This window comes from Schistocerca cancellata, chromosome 3 (assembly GCF_023864275.1).
Source record: "Schistocerca cancellata isolate TAMUIC-IGC-003103 chromosome 3, iqSchCanc2.1, whole genome shotgun sequence".
Lineage (NCBI taxonomy): Eukaryota > Metazoa > Arthropoda > Insecta > Orthoptera > Acrididae > Schistocerca > Schistocerca cancellata.
In genome coordinates this window covers 388,577,914-388,596,524 of record NC_064628.1, presented here as the reverse complement: position 1 = coordinate 388,596,524, position 18,611 = coordinate 388,577,914, and the positions used below count along the sequence as shown (strand labels likewise).

The 18,611-nt window shown below is 45.5% G+C and overlaps 1 protein-coding gene across 1 annotated transcript in view; it reads right to left on the bottom strand.

The window, feature by feature from the left end:
- LOC126175100 (U3 small nucleolar RNA-associated protein 6 homolog) overlaps positions 1-18,611 on the bottom strand; it is a 124,923-nt gene that overhangs the window by 41,313 nt on the left and 64,999 nt on the right. The window contains exon 7 of the mRNA XM_049921653.1: positions 15,689-15,928. Coding sequence (XP_049777610.1) covers positions 15,689-15,928 — 240 coding nt within the window. The remainder of the gene's footprint in view (positions 1-15,688; positions 15,929-18,611) is intronic.

Genomic DNA, 18,611 nt, shown 5'->3' with positions numbered 1-18,611 from the left:
GCTAAGATTTAGGGAAAGGGGAGGGTCCAAAAGTTGCCCAGAACCCTGGGTCAAGGGAGACTTACTGGATAAGACAAGAAGGAAATCTCGTCCGATGCAGCCCCAATAATCAGTCTTTCCTTCTCATTCTGTCCGGTACATCTCCCCTGATTTGGGTTCTAGGTGACTTTTCCTTACTCTACCCCTTTCCTAGACCTCTCTAGTCCTATTTCTTCACCCCCCTTCCTTCCCCTTCAACCCTTCTGCAAGAAGAAGGTGCCACTGGCTCTGAAAGATTGCCAACTTTAATGTCTTTATTGTATATAAGCTCTGCCTTTTATGCAAAAACACTGAAGAAAAAAAGAGAAAAGAAAGGAAGAATGAAGGAAATAAACTATGTTTTAGCATAAAAGATGGAATCTATATCCAATAATTTAACTGCAAACATGGGAAGAAAGACTGCACACACGGAAAGAAAGACAAGAGCTGCAGATCCAAAAGAGGAATATTTAATAACTTTATATGTGTGTTCTGCCACTGCTTGGTGAGTAGATTTGTTATCCATCCAATTACATCACATTTTCAAAAATTGATCGTTTTCATTGATATATTTATTTATTTACTAATTTCAAATACCTGCTCAAAGGAAGAACATTTTTCTATCTACATAGATAATGCCCAACAAATTTATGCATTCAAACAGAAGAATGAGAAAGCTTCATCACCGCAACTTCATTACCACCAGTATATCTCTCAACTCACAACTGATTTGTATCAGATGTCTGGCACAGAAAATGTAGTGGCTAATCATCTGTTTAAGCAGTTATTAGTATTTAGCATGTAATACTACACATGAAACAATCAAGATTACATAAAAACACACAAATAAAACAATGGAAACTTCAGGTTGAAATATCAACAATATTAGGAAAAGAATAGATAGCTACTTTCTGAAGAAGGCTCTGGCCAAAAGTTTAACATGTAACAGCCTTTTAGTTGTGCCTCTCTGCAACTCAACATGTCATCTTTATGATGAGCAGCAATATATCCCTTTCCTGATATAGTAAATACATAAATAACAGAATGAAACAATGACAGTATTATGAAAAGGACACACTACTACTCACCATGTGGTGCAGACACTTGTCACAGACAGGCATGACAAAAAAACTGCTGAAAAAGTAAGCTTAAAGCCTTCTTTTGAAACACACACACACACACACACACACACACACACACACACACACACACACACACAGACAGAGAGACAGAGAGAGAGAGTCTCTGGGTGAGAAGGAGACTAAGTCGGGGAGGGGGTGGGATAGCAGGGTAGAGGTGGGGACAGGGACGGTAAAGTGCCGCCTGTGGGAGTATACAGGGACAAGGATGGTAGAGGGCAGGGCAGCTCAGTGCAAGCTGGACATTAGACGGAGGGCAGGGGGACAGAGGGGGATGAGTGGAAAAGGAGAGAAGTAAGAAGACTGTGAGTGTATTGGTGGAACAGAGGGCTGTGACTACCGGAGTGGGAACAGAGATGGGGATAGTTAACTGAAGGACAGAAACTAACGAAGGTTGAGGCCAAGGGAGTTATGGTAACGTAGGATATACTGCACATATTCGGAAAAGCTGGTGTAGATAGGGAGGATACAGATGGTGCGGGTTTTGAAACAGTCATTGAAGTAAATGTATTGGGCAGCTTGCTCAGCAATTGGGTAGTCCAGCTGTCTCTATGCAACAGTTTATTGGTAGCCATTCATGCAGACAGACAGCTTGTTAGCTATCATTTTTACATAGAATGCAACACAGTTATTGCAGCTTAGCTTGAGGATCACATGACTACTTTCATAGGTAGCCCTGCCTTTGATGGGATATGTGATGCTTGCAACCAGATTGGAGTAAGTGGTATTGTATGGGTCAGGTCTTGCATCTAGGTCTATTACAGGGATATGAGCCATGAAGCAAGGGGGTGGGAGTGAGGATCGAACAAGGATGGACAAGGAATTGTGAAGTTTTGGTGGGCAGTGGAATACCACTGTGGAGAGGTGGGAAGGACAGTGGGTAGGACATTCTTCATCTCAGGGCACAATGAGAGGTACCTGAAACCCTGGCTGAGAATGAGATTCAGTTGCTCCAGTCCTGGGTTGTACTGAGTCACAAGGGAAATACTCCTTTGTGGTAGGACAGTGGGACTTTTGAAGGTTGTGGATGGCTGGAGAGAAAAGATACAAGATATGTTTCTGTAAAAAGTTGGAAGGGTAATTTCTGTCTATGAAGGCCTCAGTGAGGCCCTACAAATGCGACTGCCACGAGTGGCTGGGCTGCACGGAAGGGACTTCTTGGTACGGAATGCGTAGCAGCAGTCAAAGTGGACATATTGCTGGTGGTTGGTAGGTTTGATATAGGCAGAGGTACTGATGTAGCCATCTTTGCGGTACAGGTCAACATCGAGAAAGGTGGCTTGTTATGTTGAGGACAAGGTGAAACAAATGGAGGAGAAGGTGTTGAGGTTTGGAGGAATGTGGATAAGGTGTCCTCACCCTCAATCCAGATAACGAAGATGTCATCAATGAATCCAAACCATGTGAGGGGTTTGGGATTCTGTGTGGTTATGAAGGATTCCTCTAAATAGCCCATGAACAGGCTGGCATAAGATGGTGCCTTGTGAGTGCCCATTGCCGTATCATGGACTTATTAACAGGTGAGGCCTTCAAAGTATTGGTGGGTGAGGATATAGTTGGTCATTGTGACTAGGAAGGAGGTTGTAGGTTTGGAATCCATCAGGTGCGGGAAAAGGTAGTGTGGAACAGCGGCAAGGCCATGGACATTAGGGATGTTAGTGCACACAGAGGGGCATCAATAGTCAAGAGCAGGGCGCTATGTGGTAAAGGAACATGAACTGTGGAGAGTTAGTGGAGAAAATGGTTAGTGTCTTTTATACATGAGTGTAGGTTGTGGTAATATGCCGAAGGTGTTGGTTTACTAGAGCACAGATCCTATCAGTGGGGCACAGTAATCTGCCACAATGTGGCATCCTGCGTGGCTGGTTTTTTTTTTTTTTTTTTTTTTTTTTTTTTTTTTTTTTTTTTTTTTTTTTTTTTTTTGGGTTTAAGGGCGCTCAAATACTGAGGTCATTAGCACCCAGTCACAATTGTTAGAGCACATAGAATCTAGTAAAACTCAAGGGGGCTCAAGGGGGAGGGGGGGGGGGGGAGGGGGACACAAGAAAGTTCTTACAAAGATGCAGATAAAATAAGTGAAAGAGTTGGATGTCTTTGGACAAGCCAGTCAAACTAATGAGCAGCTGCTCGAGCATCATCAGCTAAAATATCCTGTAAAGTAGATGGCAGAGACAGGACAACACGAGATTAACTAAAACGGGGACACGACAATAAAACATGGCGCACTGTTAATGCATGACCACAAGGGCACTGCAGGGCTGGGTCACCGGAGAGCAGGTAGCGGTGGCTAAACCGGCAATGCCCAATCCACAACCTGGTCAGAAGGACCTCTTCCCGCCGAGATGGTCAGGAGGAGGTTGTCCAAGCTGTTGGGAACGGTTTTACTGCTCGGAGCTTGTTTCCTTGAAGTGATGACCAAGTATCCCACCACAAGGACACAAGCCTCTTACAAACAACCCCACTAACGTCAGTTGACAGGACACAATGGGAGGCTGGCCGAGGCAGGAGGACTGCAGCCTTGACTGCAGCATTAGCAGCCTCATTCCTAGGCACTCCTACATGGCAGGGAACCCACAGAAAGCTGACAGGAGAGCCATCATCAGCACTCGAATGGAGGGACTGCTGGATCCGTTGCACCAAGGGACGGACCGGATATGGAGCTCCAAGGCTCTGAAGAGCACTGAGTGAATCAGAGCAGAGTACATACGATGAATGGCGGTGGCGGCGGGCATACTGAACGGCCTGATAGAGAGCAAAAAGCTCGGCCATAAAGCTGGAACACTGGTCGAGGAGCCGGTATTTAAAGGTGACGGCCCCGACGACAAAGGTACAGCCGACACCATCGTCAGTTTTGGAGCCAGCAGTGTAAATAAAGGTGTGACTGGCAAGTCGCGCACGAGGTTCGACAAACCGTGAGCAATACACTGCAGCCGGAGTACCCTCCTTTGGGAGCGAGCTGAGGTCGAGATAAATATGAACCGGAGCCTGGAGCCAAGGTGGTGTCAGGCTCTCACCCTCTCAGAAGGTGGGAGGGAGGGCAATATCCAATTGTCGAAGCAGGCGACGAAAGCGGACTCCAGGGGGCAGTAGGGCAGACACATACAACCCATACCGACAGTCGAGAGAATCGGCGAAGAAGGACTGATAAGAGGGGTGGTTGGGCATTGACAACAGCTGGCAGGCATACCGACAAAGCAGTACGTCGCGCCGGTAGGTCAATGGTAATTCGGCAGCTTCAGCATAAAGACTCTCGACGGGACTAGTGTAGAATGCTCCGGTCGCAAGACGTAACCCCCAATGGTGGATGGAATTGAGACGGCGTAAGAGGGATGGTCGAGCAGACGAGGCTCCCATAATCCAGCTTTGATCGGACTATGGACCGATACAAGCGAAGCAGGACAGTGCGATCCGCTCCCCAAGATGAACCACTAAGAACTCTGAGGACATTAAGGGAACGTGGGAGAACAACGGGACCGAGGTGTAAGGATGGAGGAAGGAACGCTTTATATCGCCAAAAGTTGATGCAAACCGTCTTCTCTTCAGAGAACCGGAAGCCATTTGCCACACTCCATAAGTATAGGCTGTCTAGACAACGCTGAAGGCAGCGCTCCAGGAGGCATGTTCTCTGGGCACTGCAGTAGATCGCGAAGTCATCAACAAAAAGAGAGCCTGAGACATTAGGTGGAATGCAATCCATAATTGGATTGATCGCTATGGCAAAAAGGGCTACGCTCAAGACGGAGCCCTGAAGCACTCCGTTCTCCTGGAGGAAGACGTCGGACAATACGGAACCCACACGTACCCTAAACTTTCGATCTGTTAAAAAGGAATCAATAAAAAGGGGCAGGCGACCGCGTATACCCCACCTGTGCATAGTGCGGAGGATACCTCCTCTCCAACAGGTATCATAAGCCTTCTCCAAATCGAAGAACACTGGTACTGTTAGGCACTTTCGCAAAAAGTTGTCCATGATGAATGTCAACAAGGTCACAAGGTGGTCAACAGCGGAGCGGCGGCGACGAAAGCCGCATTGAACATTGGTAAGTAGAAGTCGAGATTCAAGAATCCAAACTAACCGAGCGTTAACCATGCACTCCATCACCTTACAGACACAGCTTGTAAGAGAAATGGGGCGGTAACTAGAAGGAAGGTGTCTTTCCTTCCCGGGTTTGGGTATAGGAACAACGACGGCGTCACGCCAACGCATGGGGACTTGACCTTCGGTCCAGACGTGATTGTAGGTACGAAGAAGGAAGCTTTTGCCTGCTGGAGAAAGGTGTGCCAGCATCTGAATGTAAATGGCATCTGGCCCCGGAGCAGAGGACCAGGACAGGGCAAGTGCACGTTCGCATTCCCACATAGTAAAGGGGGCATTATAATTTTCCAGATTCAGCGAGTGGAAGGAAGGTCGCCGAGCCTCTTCTGCCTCTTTCCTGGGAAGGAAGGCAGGGTGGTAATGGGCGGAGCTTGAAACCTCCGCGAAAAAGCGGCCGAAGGCGTTGGAGACATCCACAGGATCAACAAGGACCTCATGACCTGAAGTCAGGCCAGGTACCGAGGAGTGGGCCTTAATGCCTGACAGCCGGCACAGGCCACCCCAGACGACAGAAGAGGGAGTAAAACTGTTAAAGGAGCTGGTGAAAGAGGCCCAACAAGCTTTTTTGCTGTCTTTGATGACTCTACGGCATTGTGCTCGGATTCGTTTGTATCCAATACAATTTGCCAACGTAGGATGGCGGCGAAAGGTGCGTAAAGCACGTCGTCGAGCACGGATAGCGTCTCTACAAGCCTCATTCCACCAGGGGACGGAAACGCGACGTGAAGAAGAGATAGTACGAGGAATGGAACGTTCGGCAGCATTGATGATAACAGCCGTGAGGTATTCGACCTGACTGTCACAACTGAGAAAATCGTGGTCCGGAAAGGTCGCCAGGGAGGAGTAAAGTCCCCAGTCAGCTTTCGGTATGTTCCAGCTCGAAGGACGTGGGGATGGGGTATGGTGCAGGAGACGAACGACACAGGGGAAGTGGCCGCTCGAATAGGTGTCAGAAAGGACATACCACTCGAACCAACGGGCAAGAGTGGTAGAACAGATCGAGAGGTCCAAGTGGGAGTAGGTATGAGTAGAGTCCGAGAGGAAAGTCGGGGCGCCAGTATTGAGGCAGACAAGATTGAGATGGTTGAAGACATCCGCCAAGAGGGAGCCCCTCTGACAGGATGCAGGAGAGCCCCAAAGGGAACGATGGGCATTGAAGTCGCCAAACAACAAAAATGGCGGAGGAAGCTGAACAATTAGGTGCATCATGTCAGCCCGACTAACTGCGGATGACGATGGAGTGTAGACGGTACAAACAGAAAAAGTAAAGGCAGAAAGAGTAATACGGACAGCTATTGCTTGGAGTGGGGTGGTCAATGGGATGGGATGGTAATAGACATCGTCCCGAACGAGCAACATGACCCCACCATGAGCTGGAATACCGTCCACAGGGGTGAGGTCAGACCGCTCCGAGGTATAGTGGGGAAAAGCAATACGCTCAGTTGGGCGCAACTTGGTTTCCTGGAGACCAAGGATGAGCGGACAGTGCAGGCGGAGGAGCAGTTGTAATTCCTCCCGATTAGATCGAATACCTCTTATGTTCCAATGTAACAAAGCCATCGCTAGTCAGAAAAAAGGGGGAATGAAACAGGTGAAGAGCTGGTCACCTCGATGGCCGCGGAGGGCCAGGTTTCAAGGGAACAACGCTACAACCGGCGGGAGGCGGATCCTGTTCCATCGAGTCGTCACCAGCTGCGGCCGCTTTCCCAGGTTGCGTAGGAGGGGCAGCATCATTCGCCAACGAGAGACCAGCTGAGCGCCTGGCAGCAGAGCGTCCCGGCGAAACTGAGGACGGCCGGGAGCAGCGACTCACGGATGGAGCGTCAGACGAAACGTGCCGGGGTGGAGAGGGTGATAAAGACTTCTTCTTGGAGGCCTTCTTGGAAGTCCGATGAGGCACGGGGATGGTGGGCTGGACCCAAAGAAGGTCCTCACGCGCGGGGTCCATTTTGGTACGCCGGACCTCGGAAGCCGGGGTCTCTAACGTTTCCCCGATGGACGCCTGAGAAGAGGATTGCTTCTCAGGCGGCGGAGGGGGAGGAGGAGGAAGGGTGGCCCCTGGGGGCAGAGGGGGCAGGGGCCGCGAGGGAGGAGGACGTTGACGTGGCCAAGGGGGAAAGGGCAGGAGAACCAGAACCAGAGACAGTACCTTTCTTTTTAAAAGACTCGGCCGCAGAGCAACCTGATACATGTTGACGTTTCATCTGCGAAACGTCCGCCCCGATACCACCCACTCCGACCAGGGGCTCTCCCCACGGGCTGCCACCTGGCAGGATGACCGTTGCCGAGAGTCCTGATGCCCCAAGGAGACGGGCATCTACTCCTTGGCTGACGTGGGGAGGGTGCAGCTCAGGTATCGGCAGTACGATCCCTGAGTTGTCAGGGGGCTACAACCTAGAGGGTACATGACGACCCCACCACAACGGGCTGGCTACCGTGCTGGATTTCGGGTGCCATGGAAAGTCCATCATGATCGTAGGTGCAGATGGGGACGCACTATGGGCGTAACTTGTGCAACCCATCAGGCGTTTAGGCCCAATTGGAGGAATAGTGGGTGTGGTTACAACGCCGTTACAATGCTGAGTGCCAAGGTCTTAGTGCACTGAGGACCAGTGATACACCACGTAAGGCGTCCTTCCCCAAAAGGCTCGTACTTCTGTAGAATTTTGAAAAAAAAGGAGGTCAAACCCCAAGAGGGACCATTACATGGAATGCCGAAATGGTTGAAACTCCTTTTAGTCGACTCTTATGACAGGCAGGAATACCTCGGGCCTATTCTTACCCCGGACCCGCAGGGAGGTGCATGGCTGGGTTCATGGACTTTAGGAAGCATGTAGAAGGTGGGAGTGCTGGGAGTGGTATGTATGAGAAGAGGCAGAGTCTCAGAAGAGAGGTTCTGTTATGTGCCTAATGATTTGGTAAGAGATTGAGATCCTGTTGGATTTCTGGAACGGCAACACTGTGGCAAGGTTTGTAGGTGAACACCTCTGATAGCTGGCAGAGTCCTTATGTCAGTTGAGACTCGCAGTTCAAAACAATAGTGGCGGATCCTTTTTCAGAAGGGAGTATTATAAGGTCGTGATCAATTGCACAGGTGGGTATTTCCCCTGCAATATATTCTATGTTCCCATAACCCTCCTGGCCTCATTGTTCTTACCCATGTAGATCCTTCCCTGTTCCCATTCCAGCACACAAAGCCCTCTATTCCAACAACACATCCAGTCTTTTTACTTCTCTCCTTTTCCACTCCCCCCACCCCCTCTCCACACTCCTGTCTAACCTCCTATTTGCACCTAGCTGTCCTACCCTCTCTCCATCTTGTCCCTGCATGTCCCCACAAGCAGCACTTTACCGGCTCTCACCCCTACCCTGCTATCCTTTCCCAGCCTCCTCCTCATTCCCACTGCCTCGACTGCTTCTCCCATCGTGCACAATTGCTCGCAGTCTGGCCTCTGTTGCCAGACAGTGGTTTTTTTTTTGTGCGCGCGCTCGCTCAAGTGTGTGGTTTGCTGGTTCGTTTCAGAAGAAGGTCTTTTGGCCAAAATCTTACTTGTTAAGTAGTCTTTCTATTGTGCCTGTCTGTGACTCAACATGTCCACTATATGGTGAGTAGCAACCTATCACTTTCATAATATTGTCAGATACATAATTAGGTAAGAAATAAGAATGAATGGTGCATTAAAAATAGTTGTTATAAGGTAATCTCAAGTCTTCTTATCTAATTAAGGCTTGATGGTGTAGCCATGAAAAATTCAATTCACACCCCTTGACAATATGTCAGGTGGTCTAATTCGATGCTCCAAAATCACAGCTTGGACTGGGCTGCTTGCCCCATTTATGCAGGTTGTATGCACACAAGCTGTGTCCTGTTCAGATGTGATTTATATTCTTCCATCATGCTATGGGAGTTCAAACCATAGGGTCCCTGTAGACAGTCAATAAGGTGCTGCACTTCAGGTGGAGCATTCGGACTCCAGGTTTCATGCCATTTTCTGTCAATAGTGAAGTTTCTAGCAACAAGCTTTCTGATCAGTCACAGTTGTGGGTTTCTGGAACAATGCCAGTTTATTTTCAATCGTGGAATTTCTGCACGGATGTGAAGATGTAGATTATTCGTTACTTTGGAATGTTCTTTCAACAGAGCTTCTTGTCTTCTTAACAGAGGAGGGTCTATGTGTTGGAAACCAATACGGTGGAGCAGTTCTTATGCAACATGATACTTGTGACTGCACCGAAAGGTACATACCTTACATGCGGGAGAGCTTGTCAACCACACCGAAGCACGATATTCAGCTGTAGGAAATACTAAAATGAGTGCAGAAGATTTAAGTGTATGTGCTGATGCTCCCCAATTAGTACTGCAGTTTCTGGTAAGGTTGTTTGGTATGCTTGATTTCCAAGAAGTTCTTTGTGATGCTTCTTGAAAGTATGGACCTCCAGTTTAGAGTAATTTGTTGAGATCACCAGTTACTGTTTTCAGCACTTTTGAACTCGTTGTGGTATATCGCAAGTGCTAGATCATTAGCATATCTGGACTTCTTTGTGCCAGTTTCTGGTATGTCAGAAACATAAAGGCTGAAAAGTATCAGCAATAATACTAATCCCTGATGTGGTCAATTACTGAAATTTCTGATATATAAGTGGTTTGCAGCTCCCAGTGGACAGACAGTGGTGTAACTTATCAATTACAGCCTTTGTCCATATACACATATACAATTTAAGATCACAGTTTTTAAGTGTCAACACAACATGGCTCAACAGAGTACGAGATACTTAGTAACATAATCTAAATGTGTCTGCCCAAATTTTAAAGAGCTGTGTGCAACAATGGACTGTTATGCACAGCTTACCAGAAAAGGAAAACTACATGGCATATTAGATCACCTACTGGAAGATGCCCCATTTGTTGTAACGGCGATCGGAATAGTCGCAGGGTTGTAGTGACGGAAACGCGGCGAGACCTGCGGAGCGGCCCGCGAACAACAACACAACAGGAGAGGACGGACACGACCAACGAAGGACCTTACGACACAACAAGAGCAGACAACAGAGTCAAGAAACCAAACAAGGCAACCACATCCACTCGTAAAGAAAACACGAAAATCAATACACTCTCTAATGCAAGGCGATATGTCCTAGACTGGCAGGCTGAGCGACAGGCAGGCACTTAAGTACTAGATCGGGGATGCCGCTATTGGCCACTGCAACCACGTGTTCCACTGTGGCGCCCTCACTCTAAATGCGGGCCAGGAGGCGTGCACCATCACAGTTTACGGCGTAATGGTACAGAGACCTCCATGAAGACTGGCAGGGACTCAAATTCCGCAGCGTGCGGTACCAGACCATTGTTGATGAACATTTCCAGGTGGTATATATTGCTCTAGTGTAGGCTGTTCCAATCCTGCCCCATAATGCACGAGTGCCACCCACTGCTAATATAAACTACCTACCAAGTGGCCACACAGTACGCATTTTGTGCATGTGTCAAAACACTTGGTCATCCCTGCCTGCATTCGTTCAACTGGTGCAGGAAGGTCACACAGGTCGTTTTCCCACCCTTGCTCACCTGTGTCAGACGGTGCCCAGTTGTCCATAGGCAGGCACTTTAGCTGGAAGAGCCTGACTTAGTTTGTCCTAAACCACCTTCTGACTGATTTAGTGAGTATTTTAGCTTGTCCATATACATTCATGAGCTGGGCACAGGTTCCACCACTTCACACAAAGAAAACAGGTACGGAGACTGTTTAATATTGCGAGACGCAAAGGACAATGGGCTAAATATCGTGAGGCCCTTGTCAGTAACAACCTTGCAATAAGACAAGCAAAGGAGGCATCCTGGAAGGCATTCTGTGAGGAAGTGGAAGGCACGGCTGCAAAAGCCAGACTTCACAAGATTCTCACTAGAGTACCAACTAATCCAGGAGGTACGTTGAGGAAGGAGGATGGGGAATATACAAAGACAGCACATGAGACGCTGGAATTGCCCCTCAAAACTCACTTTCCTCAATATGCTCTGCCAGATAACACAGACCAGTATGTGACCCCGACAACAGTTCTCAGACACTCGAAGGGAGGACTAGGAAGCGGCCAAGGAGTGTGTGAACTTCAACAAAATACGGTGGGCGGTGGGAACATTCCAAGTGACCTGGCCCAGATGGAATTTTTCCAGCTCTCCTGCAACAGGCAGGAGGAAAGCTTATAAGAATCCTATTTAGGGCTAGCTTAGCAGCAGGAATCATTCCCAATGTTTGCAGGGCAGTGAAGGTTGTCTTCATTCCAAAGCCAGGTAGAATTGATCATACCAAGGCCAAGGATATGAGACCAATCAGTTTGTCCTTCTCCATTCTCAAAACACTGGAAAAACTGGTTAATGTATACATTGGGGAGAGGAGGCTATGTAGGGTCTCTCTACACCTGAACCAACACGCATACCAACCAGCTAAATCATGTGAAACAGCTCTCCACCAACTCGTCGGGAAGGTGGAAAAAGCACTTCACTTCCAAGAAATAGCCCTCTGCGTCTTCCTGGATATCGAGGGGGCCTTTAGTAACACAACCTTCGATTCAATGGTAAGAGCAGCAGAGGTGCATGATCTGGAGACCACTACGTGTAGGTGGACCAGAGCCATGCTTAGTGGAAGGAAGGTAGAGGCTAGCATGATGAATGAAAAGATGGTAATTAAGACCACTAGAGGCTGCCCACAAGGAGGAGTTTTGTCTCCTCTATTGTGGAATCTAGTGGTGAACGAACTCATTGAGGAACTAAATTCCAGACAATGCTTCTGCCAAGGATACGCAGATGACCTTGTCATAGTAATACTTGGCAAATTCACTGACAATCAGGAATATGGCACAAGGATGATTGGACATTGTGCAAAAATTGTGCATTAAACAGGATCTGAGAGTTAATCCTAAGAATACTTTTGTAGTGCGATTTACGAAGAGACATATTCAGCATGCAAGTTGGAATCTAAATCTCTTCGATGAAACTCTACCTGTGAAGGGGACAGTGAAATATCTACGGGTAACCTTGGATGAGAAGCTAACTTGGACCCCTCATATTATGAGTACCTGCTCCAAGGCAAAAAGCACTTTAGTGAGTACTAGGAGGGCTTGTGGCAAAAACTGGGGCCTAAGCCCCAGGGGTATGCACTGGATATACACCACAGTGGTTAGAACTAGGATTTCCTATCAGGCCGTAGTGTGGTGGAAGACGTTAGAACAGCTGGTTGCTGCTAAAAAGCTTGCTAAGGTGCAGAGATTGGCCTGCTTAGCCATAACGGGCGGATTTAGCAGCCCACCAACCGCTGGAATGGAAGCCATGCTGGACATGCCTCCACTTCACCTTTGGGTTAAGATGGAGGCAGCAGCTGGGGCATACAGACTTAAAACTGGCCAAAACTGGGTCTCATTTGTATATCCAGAATCACACACTAACATTGTGAGTGAGGTAAATATTGGTATGGCTGGGGAAATGCCCACTGACTATATAATAACTCCTAACTGCTTCAACAAGCCTTACAACATAATAATTGGAAGTAGGGAGCAGTGGAAGAAAACAGTATGACACCATACGGAGGACATCGTGTGGTTCACCAATGGGTCGAAAACAGATCAAGGCGTTGGGGCAGGGTTGTACAGGGTTCAGCCAAGACTGGAGAGCAGCATCTCTCTAGGGAAACTGGCCTCTGTATTCCAAGCCGAAATTACTGCAATCAGGGCATGTGTGGAGGAGAATATGAGTAGGTGCTACAATTATCGTAGCATCTACATTTATTCAGACAGCCCTGAAATAATTGGCAGCTCCTGCAACAAGATCTAAGATTCTTGCAGATTGCCACAGGGCTCTGGTGGAGCTAGTGGGAAGCAATAGGGTGTACCTAGTGTGGGTCCCTGACCACTCAGGGATCTGTGGCAATGAACAAGCCAATAGATTGGCTATGATGGGGGCAACAACTCCATTTATTGGACCGGAACCTGTCTTGACAATCACCAAGGCTATGATCAGATTAGAACTACAGAACTGGCTGAGGAAACAACATGTAGGATATTGGACCAAAGTCCATAAACAAAAACATGGTAAGGTAATGATGCCCAAGCCATGTTTTAAAAGAAGCTCTATAATCCTGAGATTGAACAGGAAAGAGATCAAACCCATGACTGGACTGATGACTGGCCATGGGAACTTCAAAAAACACCTACACACAATGGGTATAATGGAAGAGGATCCTAAATGTAGGATCTGTGATGAGGGTGAAGAAACTACATCACACCTAATCTTTGAATGCATGGCATTGGGGAGTAAAAGATACAGAATCTTCGGGACAACTAGACCTGAAGAGATTGTGTCTAACAAAAAACTGATAGAGGGACTCCTTGCACTATTTCAGGGCACTGGCTGGCTTTACTAGATATACAGGGAGCGATACCGCACAATAAACCTAGTTTCGGTGCGGGCAGTGGCGGGTTAGACCTAAGCTGGTTTAGCTCTCCTGTTAAAATCAAATCAAATCAAATCAAATCAAATCAAATCAAACCCACCCCTTTGAAATATTGAAGCAGGGACAGTACAAACAGTGTTTTCAAAAATGCCTGGATTAGCAAGGTTGGAATGCCACAAGTAATAGATTAGTGAACACAGTTAGCATCTAGTATGTTCTGAGCCTTGGCGTAGTTCTGTGGCTGGAAACTGACTCAACTACTGCATAATACCTGCAGGATAATGGAAACATAAAGGTTATGTCACATGCTGAAGAATGCCACACAATCCCATGCTACAGCTACATGGAGTAGTGCATTTTGCATTTCACTTGGCTTCCATTGTTCCTTTATGGAATGAAAGCAATTCTACAAGCAGAAACATTTTATTGTACTATGAAGTTACTCAAACACTTCTTACAAGAACCTATATCACAAAGGATGTTGACCTTTCATCACTGAACTAAGAAAATAGGGGGTCATCTGACATCTACAGAGTATTCCAACAATACCAAAGAAACTCTTTTCATCCAAAACCATCTTAAAAATACAATTCATGTGTTTATGTGAGTATAGTACTTACCAAGTCTAACAACCATACAAGGGCCCTTATTTCCACAGAGTGTAATCACGAAAATGAGTTTCCTCCAGGCCTGCAAAATAATTGTCAACTCCGGCTACCACTTCGTCTGAAGTGAATCTATGTCCAAAAAGGACAATTTCCAGTTTTGGAAAGAGATGAAAGTCTGACAGAGCCATATCAGGTGGAAGGCGGATGTGGCAACAATTCATACCTTAGTTTGTGTAATTTTGCTATGGCGACAGCACGTGTGTGTGAGCATGCGTCAAGAGTCGTGGCACCCATCTTGCAGATAATTTTTTCATTTTTAGTCCTTCAGTTAAAATGTGACATACCCTTTCAGATGATACATGGCAAGAGTGAGCAATTTCACGCACTTTCAATCGGCGATCCTCCGTGACCATTTTGTGCACTTTTGCAATGATTTCTGGAGTAGTGATACATCTTGGCCGACCACTGCGCAGATCATCATCTAAGCTCTCCTGACCAAATTTAAATTCATTTGACCTCTTGGCAACAGTTGAATATGAAGGAGGAGAGTTCCCCGTGTATTCTGGAAATTGGCATGAATATCCTTTGTTTTCGTACCTTTCTTTACGAAGTACTTAATCACTGCTCAAATCTCGATTTTTTCCCTCTTTGCTAATCACTAAACGGGAACAACAACAGAGCCAAGTCACCACCACAGCTCTCTTCCAAGAGCACTGATGTGGCACGTGTTTACAGGCAACAGTCCAATGAATATCACGTGAACAACTTCTTGTGCTAGCATTGACCTCTCGTGCTGATTCCAAGAACTTTACAAACCACCCTCGTAGAACACTTGTTAGTCAAAAATGCTCAGCCCTGAGGCAATCCTTTGGGTAGATGAGCATAAACACCAGTCAGAAAATTTGAAGTCTGTAGACTAACCACAAATGCGACCTGCTTGTACTGCACGGTAGCAAGCAGACCTGGATGAAATCCATGAGGCATATTAATGATCACTGGTCTCGTACACTGGCTAGCCTGATGCTTTTTAGTGATTTGCCTCATTCATTTAGACTAATGATGGGCTGGTCCCCAATATGAACCTCGGAAAAAACTTTATACAAACAGTTAAAGTGCAATTACGATCGGAACAAAGTTTACTCGATTCACAAAAAGATGATGCACACGACTTCCCTTCCTGCGGTTAACCAGTGACTCTGGCAACTGGAACAGCATGCAGCCCCAAAGTTAGAAATAAAATAAATTTTCAAAGTCATAAAAACAGCGGAGCCCATAAGGTGGGTTAAACTCTAAGAAAGAGACCCTATTAAACAACAGACGTAATTAAATTGACACATACATTACGCAACACAAGAAATAAAAAGCATGCTGAAAATGAACTAGCACCTTATTCTTTCCTTCAAGCAGAGTTTCCCACTTAGACCTTTAGACTCCAGAAGCTTCTTGTTGCCAGCATGCTCATCCCGCGTTTCTGTGGCGCCATCATCAGGGGCGTCCTGCTCCGGTGCGGAGCGCTCACGCTCAGTGCTCGAGGCATCGTCTGTCGAATACGGCAGCCCCTGCAATTCTCGGCGGGCCATGGCATCCCAAGTGAGTTCGTCATTTGGGTAACGTGTCAGCATGTCACTGCAACACAATATCGTATAAAATTTCAGCATTTTGGCAATGTAGTCAACAAATGAAGACAATCGATTTGTCTGTTTCTAAAATAAAGTGTAACAAAATAAATGGCCACTAACAAATACAACTAAGTTTACTATACTGCTAACAATATTAAGTCAACATAAACAACAAAAAGACCTATAGTAAAAATAAAAATCTTAATTACATAATCTATGCGTTTGCAAATAATCCTTTTTTTTGGGAAAATCAACATTAACCTAAATCTTTATTTGGCACCTGTAATACAATCAATGCTCTCCGAGTTAATTTATGGTTGTAACTTAAGCTATATATTAGTACAGTTCTGTCAAATTCAGCTTTGTATCCATATAGAATTTAGTAATTGATACGTAATTAGACATACTTTATTTTACAGACTATAAGATTCACTTTTTTCCATTGAAAAATTGCCTAAAAAATTTAGGTATGTCTTATACTTGACATTAATATAAAAATGTGCAGTGTGTGATTTAATATTCCCAAAAGTCCTAAAAATGACCATATATTCAATGCTGGGGGAAACCTTTCTCTCTCTGGCAACACTGGATTCAACTGGCAGCAACAAAACACTGATACAACAAACATCAGCAGTAGGGATTCACACGCTTGCTAACACTGTCTCCCTCCTGCCCCACCATCACAAGCCCAGAACACTCTAGCCTATGATGTGTCATTGCAATCTACGGTGCCAGTGAACGTGAACTGAAAGTAATTTGTGTTACCAGTAACATGACAATATTTTTGTTAGTAAATAGTTTCATAATGGGAAAAATAAAAGGTATTCATGGATGTGAGCTATAAACTGAAAATAATAGCATATGCAGAGAACATGGAAACAAGGCACTGAGTAGCATTTTGGCCCTCCACCAACAGAAAAAAACCATCTGCACCTGCCGGGATAATGAAGAAGTAGTGACAAAAATAAGGAAGACCCTAACTGTGCGAATAGAGCAATGAATGCAACATGGCCAAAAATAAAAGATGACACATTGAAATGGCTTCAAGGACACTGTCAAAATCGCACTGGAATTCACACAAAAATGATTCAGATACAGTATCATAAGCAAGAGCTACAGTGGAACTTAACAGCCTTTAAAGGTGAGGTTGGTTGGTACTACATATTCATGAAGCGCCATGGACATAGCATGCTAAGTAAAACCAAAATATCTCAGAAAATGCCACAAGAGTATGAAGAGAATATAACATTATTCCATTGCTTTATTATTCAGTACTGAAAGAAAACCAGTATGGAACTAAACCACATAGAGAATATGGACAAAACTCCTCTGACATCTGTTATGCCGAATAACAGGACTGTTGCCATAAAAGATGCTAAAACTGTAACTATAAAAACAAATGGGCATGATTAAACGCACCACACTGCTGTCCTTTCATGATGTGTTGACAATACTAAACTTAATCCAATAATCATTTCCAAGGGCAAAACAATGTCAAAGCTTCAACAATTGATGTTCCCATAAGTGACAAGGGTTGGAGGGACAAGGCTGTTATGAAATTATGGATTAAAAAGGATGAGAGAGAGAAGGAATGGTGCTTTATTGAAGAAGAACTTTCTTGTTATGCTAGATCAGTTTAGCAGTCACTTGAAAAATTCCATGAAAGAGAAACTGATATAGTGCAATAAAGAGCTTGCTGTTATTAGGGGAGGACTTACTTCACAGCTGCAACCTCTTGATGTCTCAATAAATAAACCATTTAAAGTGTAAGTAAGATAGTACTGGAAGAAATGGATGTCAACGGGAGCTTTAAAATGACCTACAATCATTTAAAAAGTCATTTTAAAAGTCAGTTCGGCTTTATAAACTAAGAATTTTTTTAGTCCGGCTTTGCAATCTAATAATAAAAATGGTAAAAATGTCAAACAATGGAAACTCCAGGTAGGTCATCTTTAGTCTTAAAGTACGGGGTGTTTATAAATGAATATCGGGGTTTTAACGCTTTATAATATTTATTGTATTAAATTTACAGTCATAAATGATATGTCAAATGAAAGTTTAATGTAATAAATGTCATAAAGCATTAAAACCCCAATATTAATTTATAAACACACTTATTTAGATGTAGCATCAAGCTTGGCTGGCAAGCATTTGGGAAGAATTCAAAAGTATTCAGATCAAAAATGCCAGTAAATCTGAAGAAAGCAGTATTTGATCAATGCATTCTTCCTGTGATGACGTACGGCTGCGAGACGTGGACACTGAACTCATTCATAAAAGGGAAACTTAGGACATCACAGAGAGCCATGGAGAGATCAATGCTGGGCTATACAAGAAAGGACAGGAAAAGGGCAGATGACATCCGGTCTGTGACTAAGGTTAATGACATCTTAAAGAGAGTAGGTTCCTCGAAATGGCAGTGGGCTGGCCACGTCGCAAGAAGAAAAGACAACAGATGGACGAAGCTAGTACTGGAGTGGAGTCCGAGAGAACACCAGAGGCCTAGAGGAAGACCACCAGACAGATGGGACAAGAAGATCGCTGGTAACACCTGGCAGAGAACTGCCCAAGACCGTCCCACTTGGAGAAGACTTCTGAAAGCCTACCTGAATCCACGACTCGAAGAGGCCACATCATCTAATGATTTAATTGGCTGATGATGATGATGATGATGATGATGATTTATATGT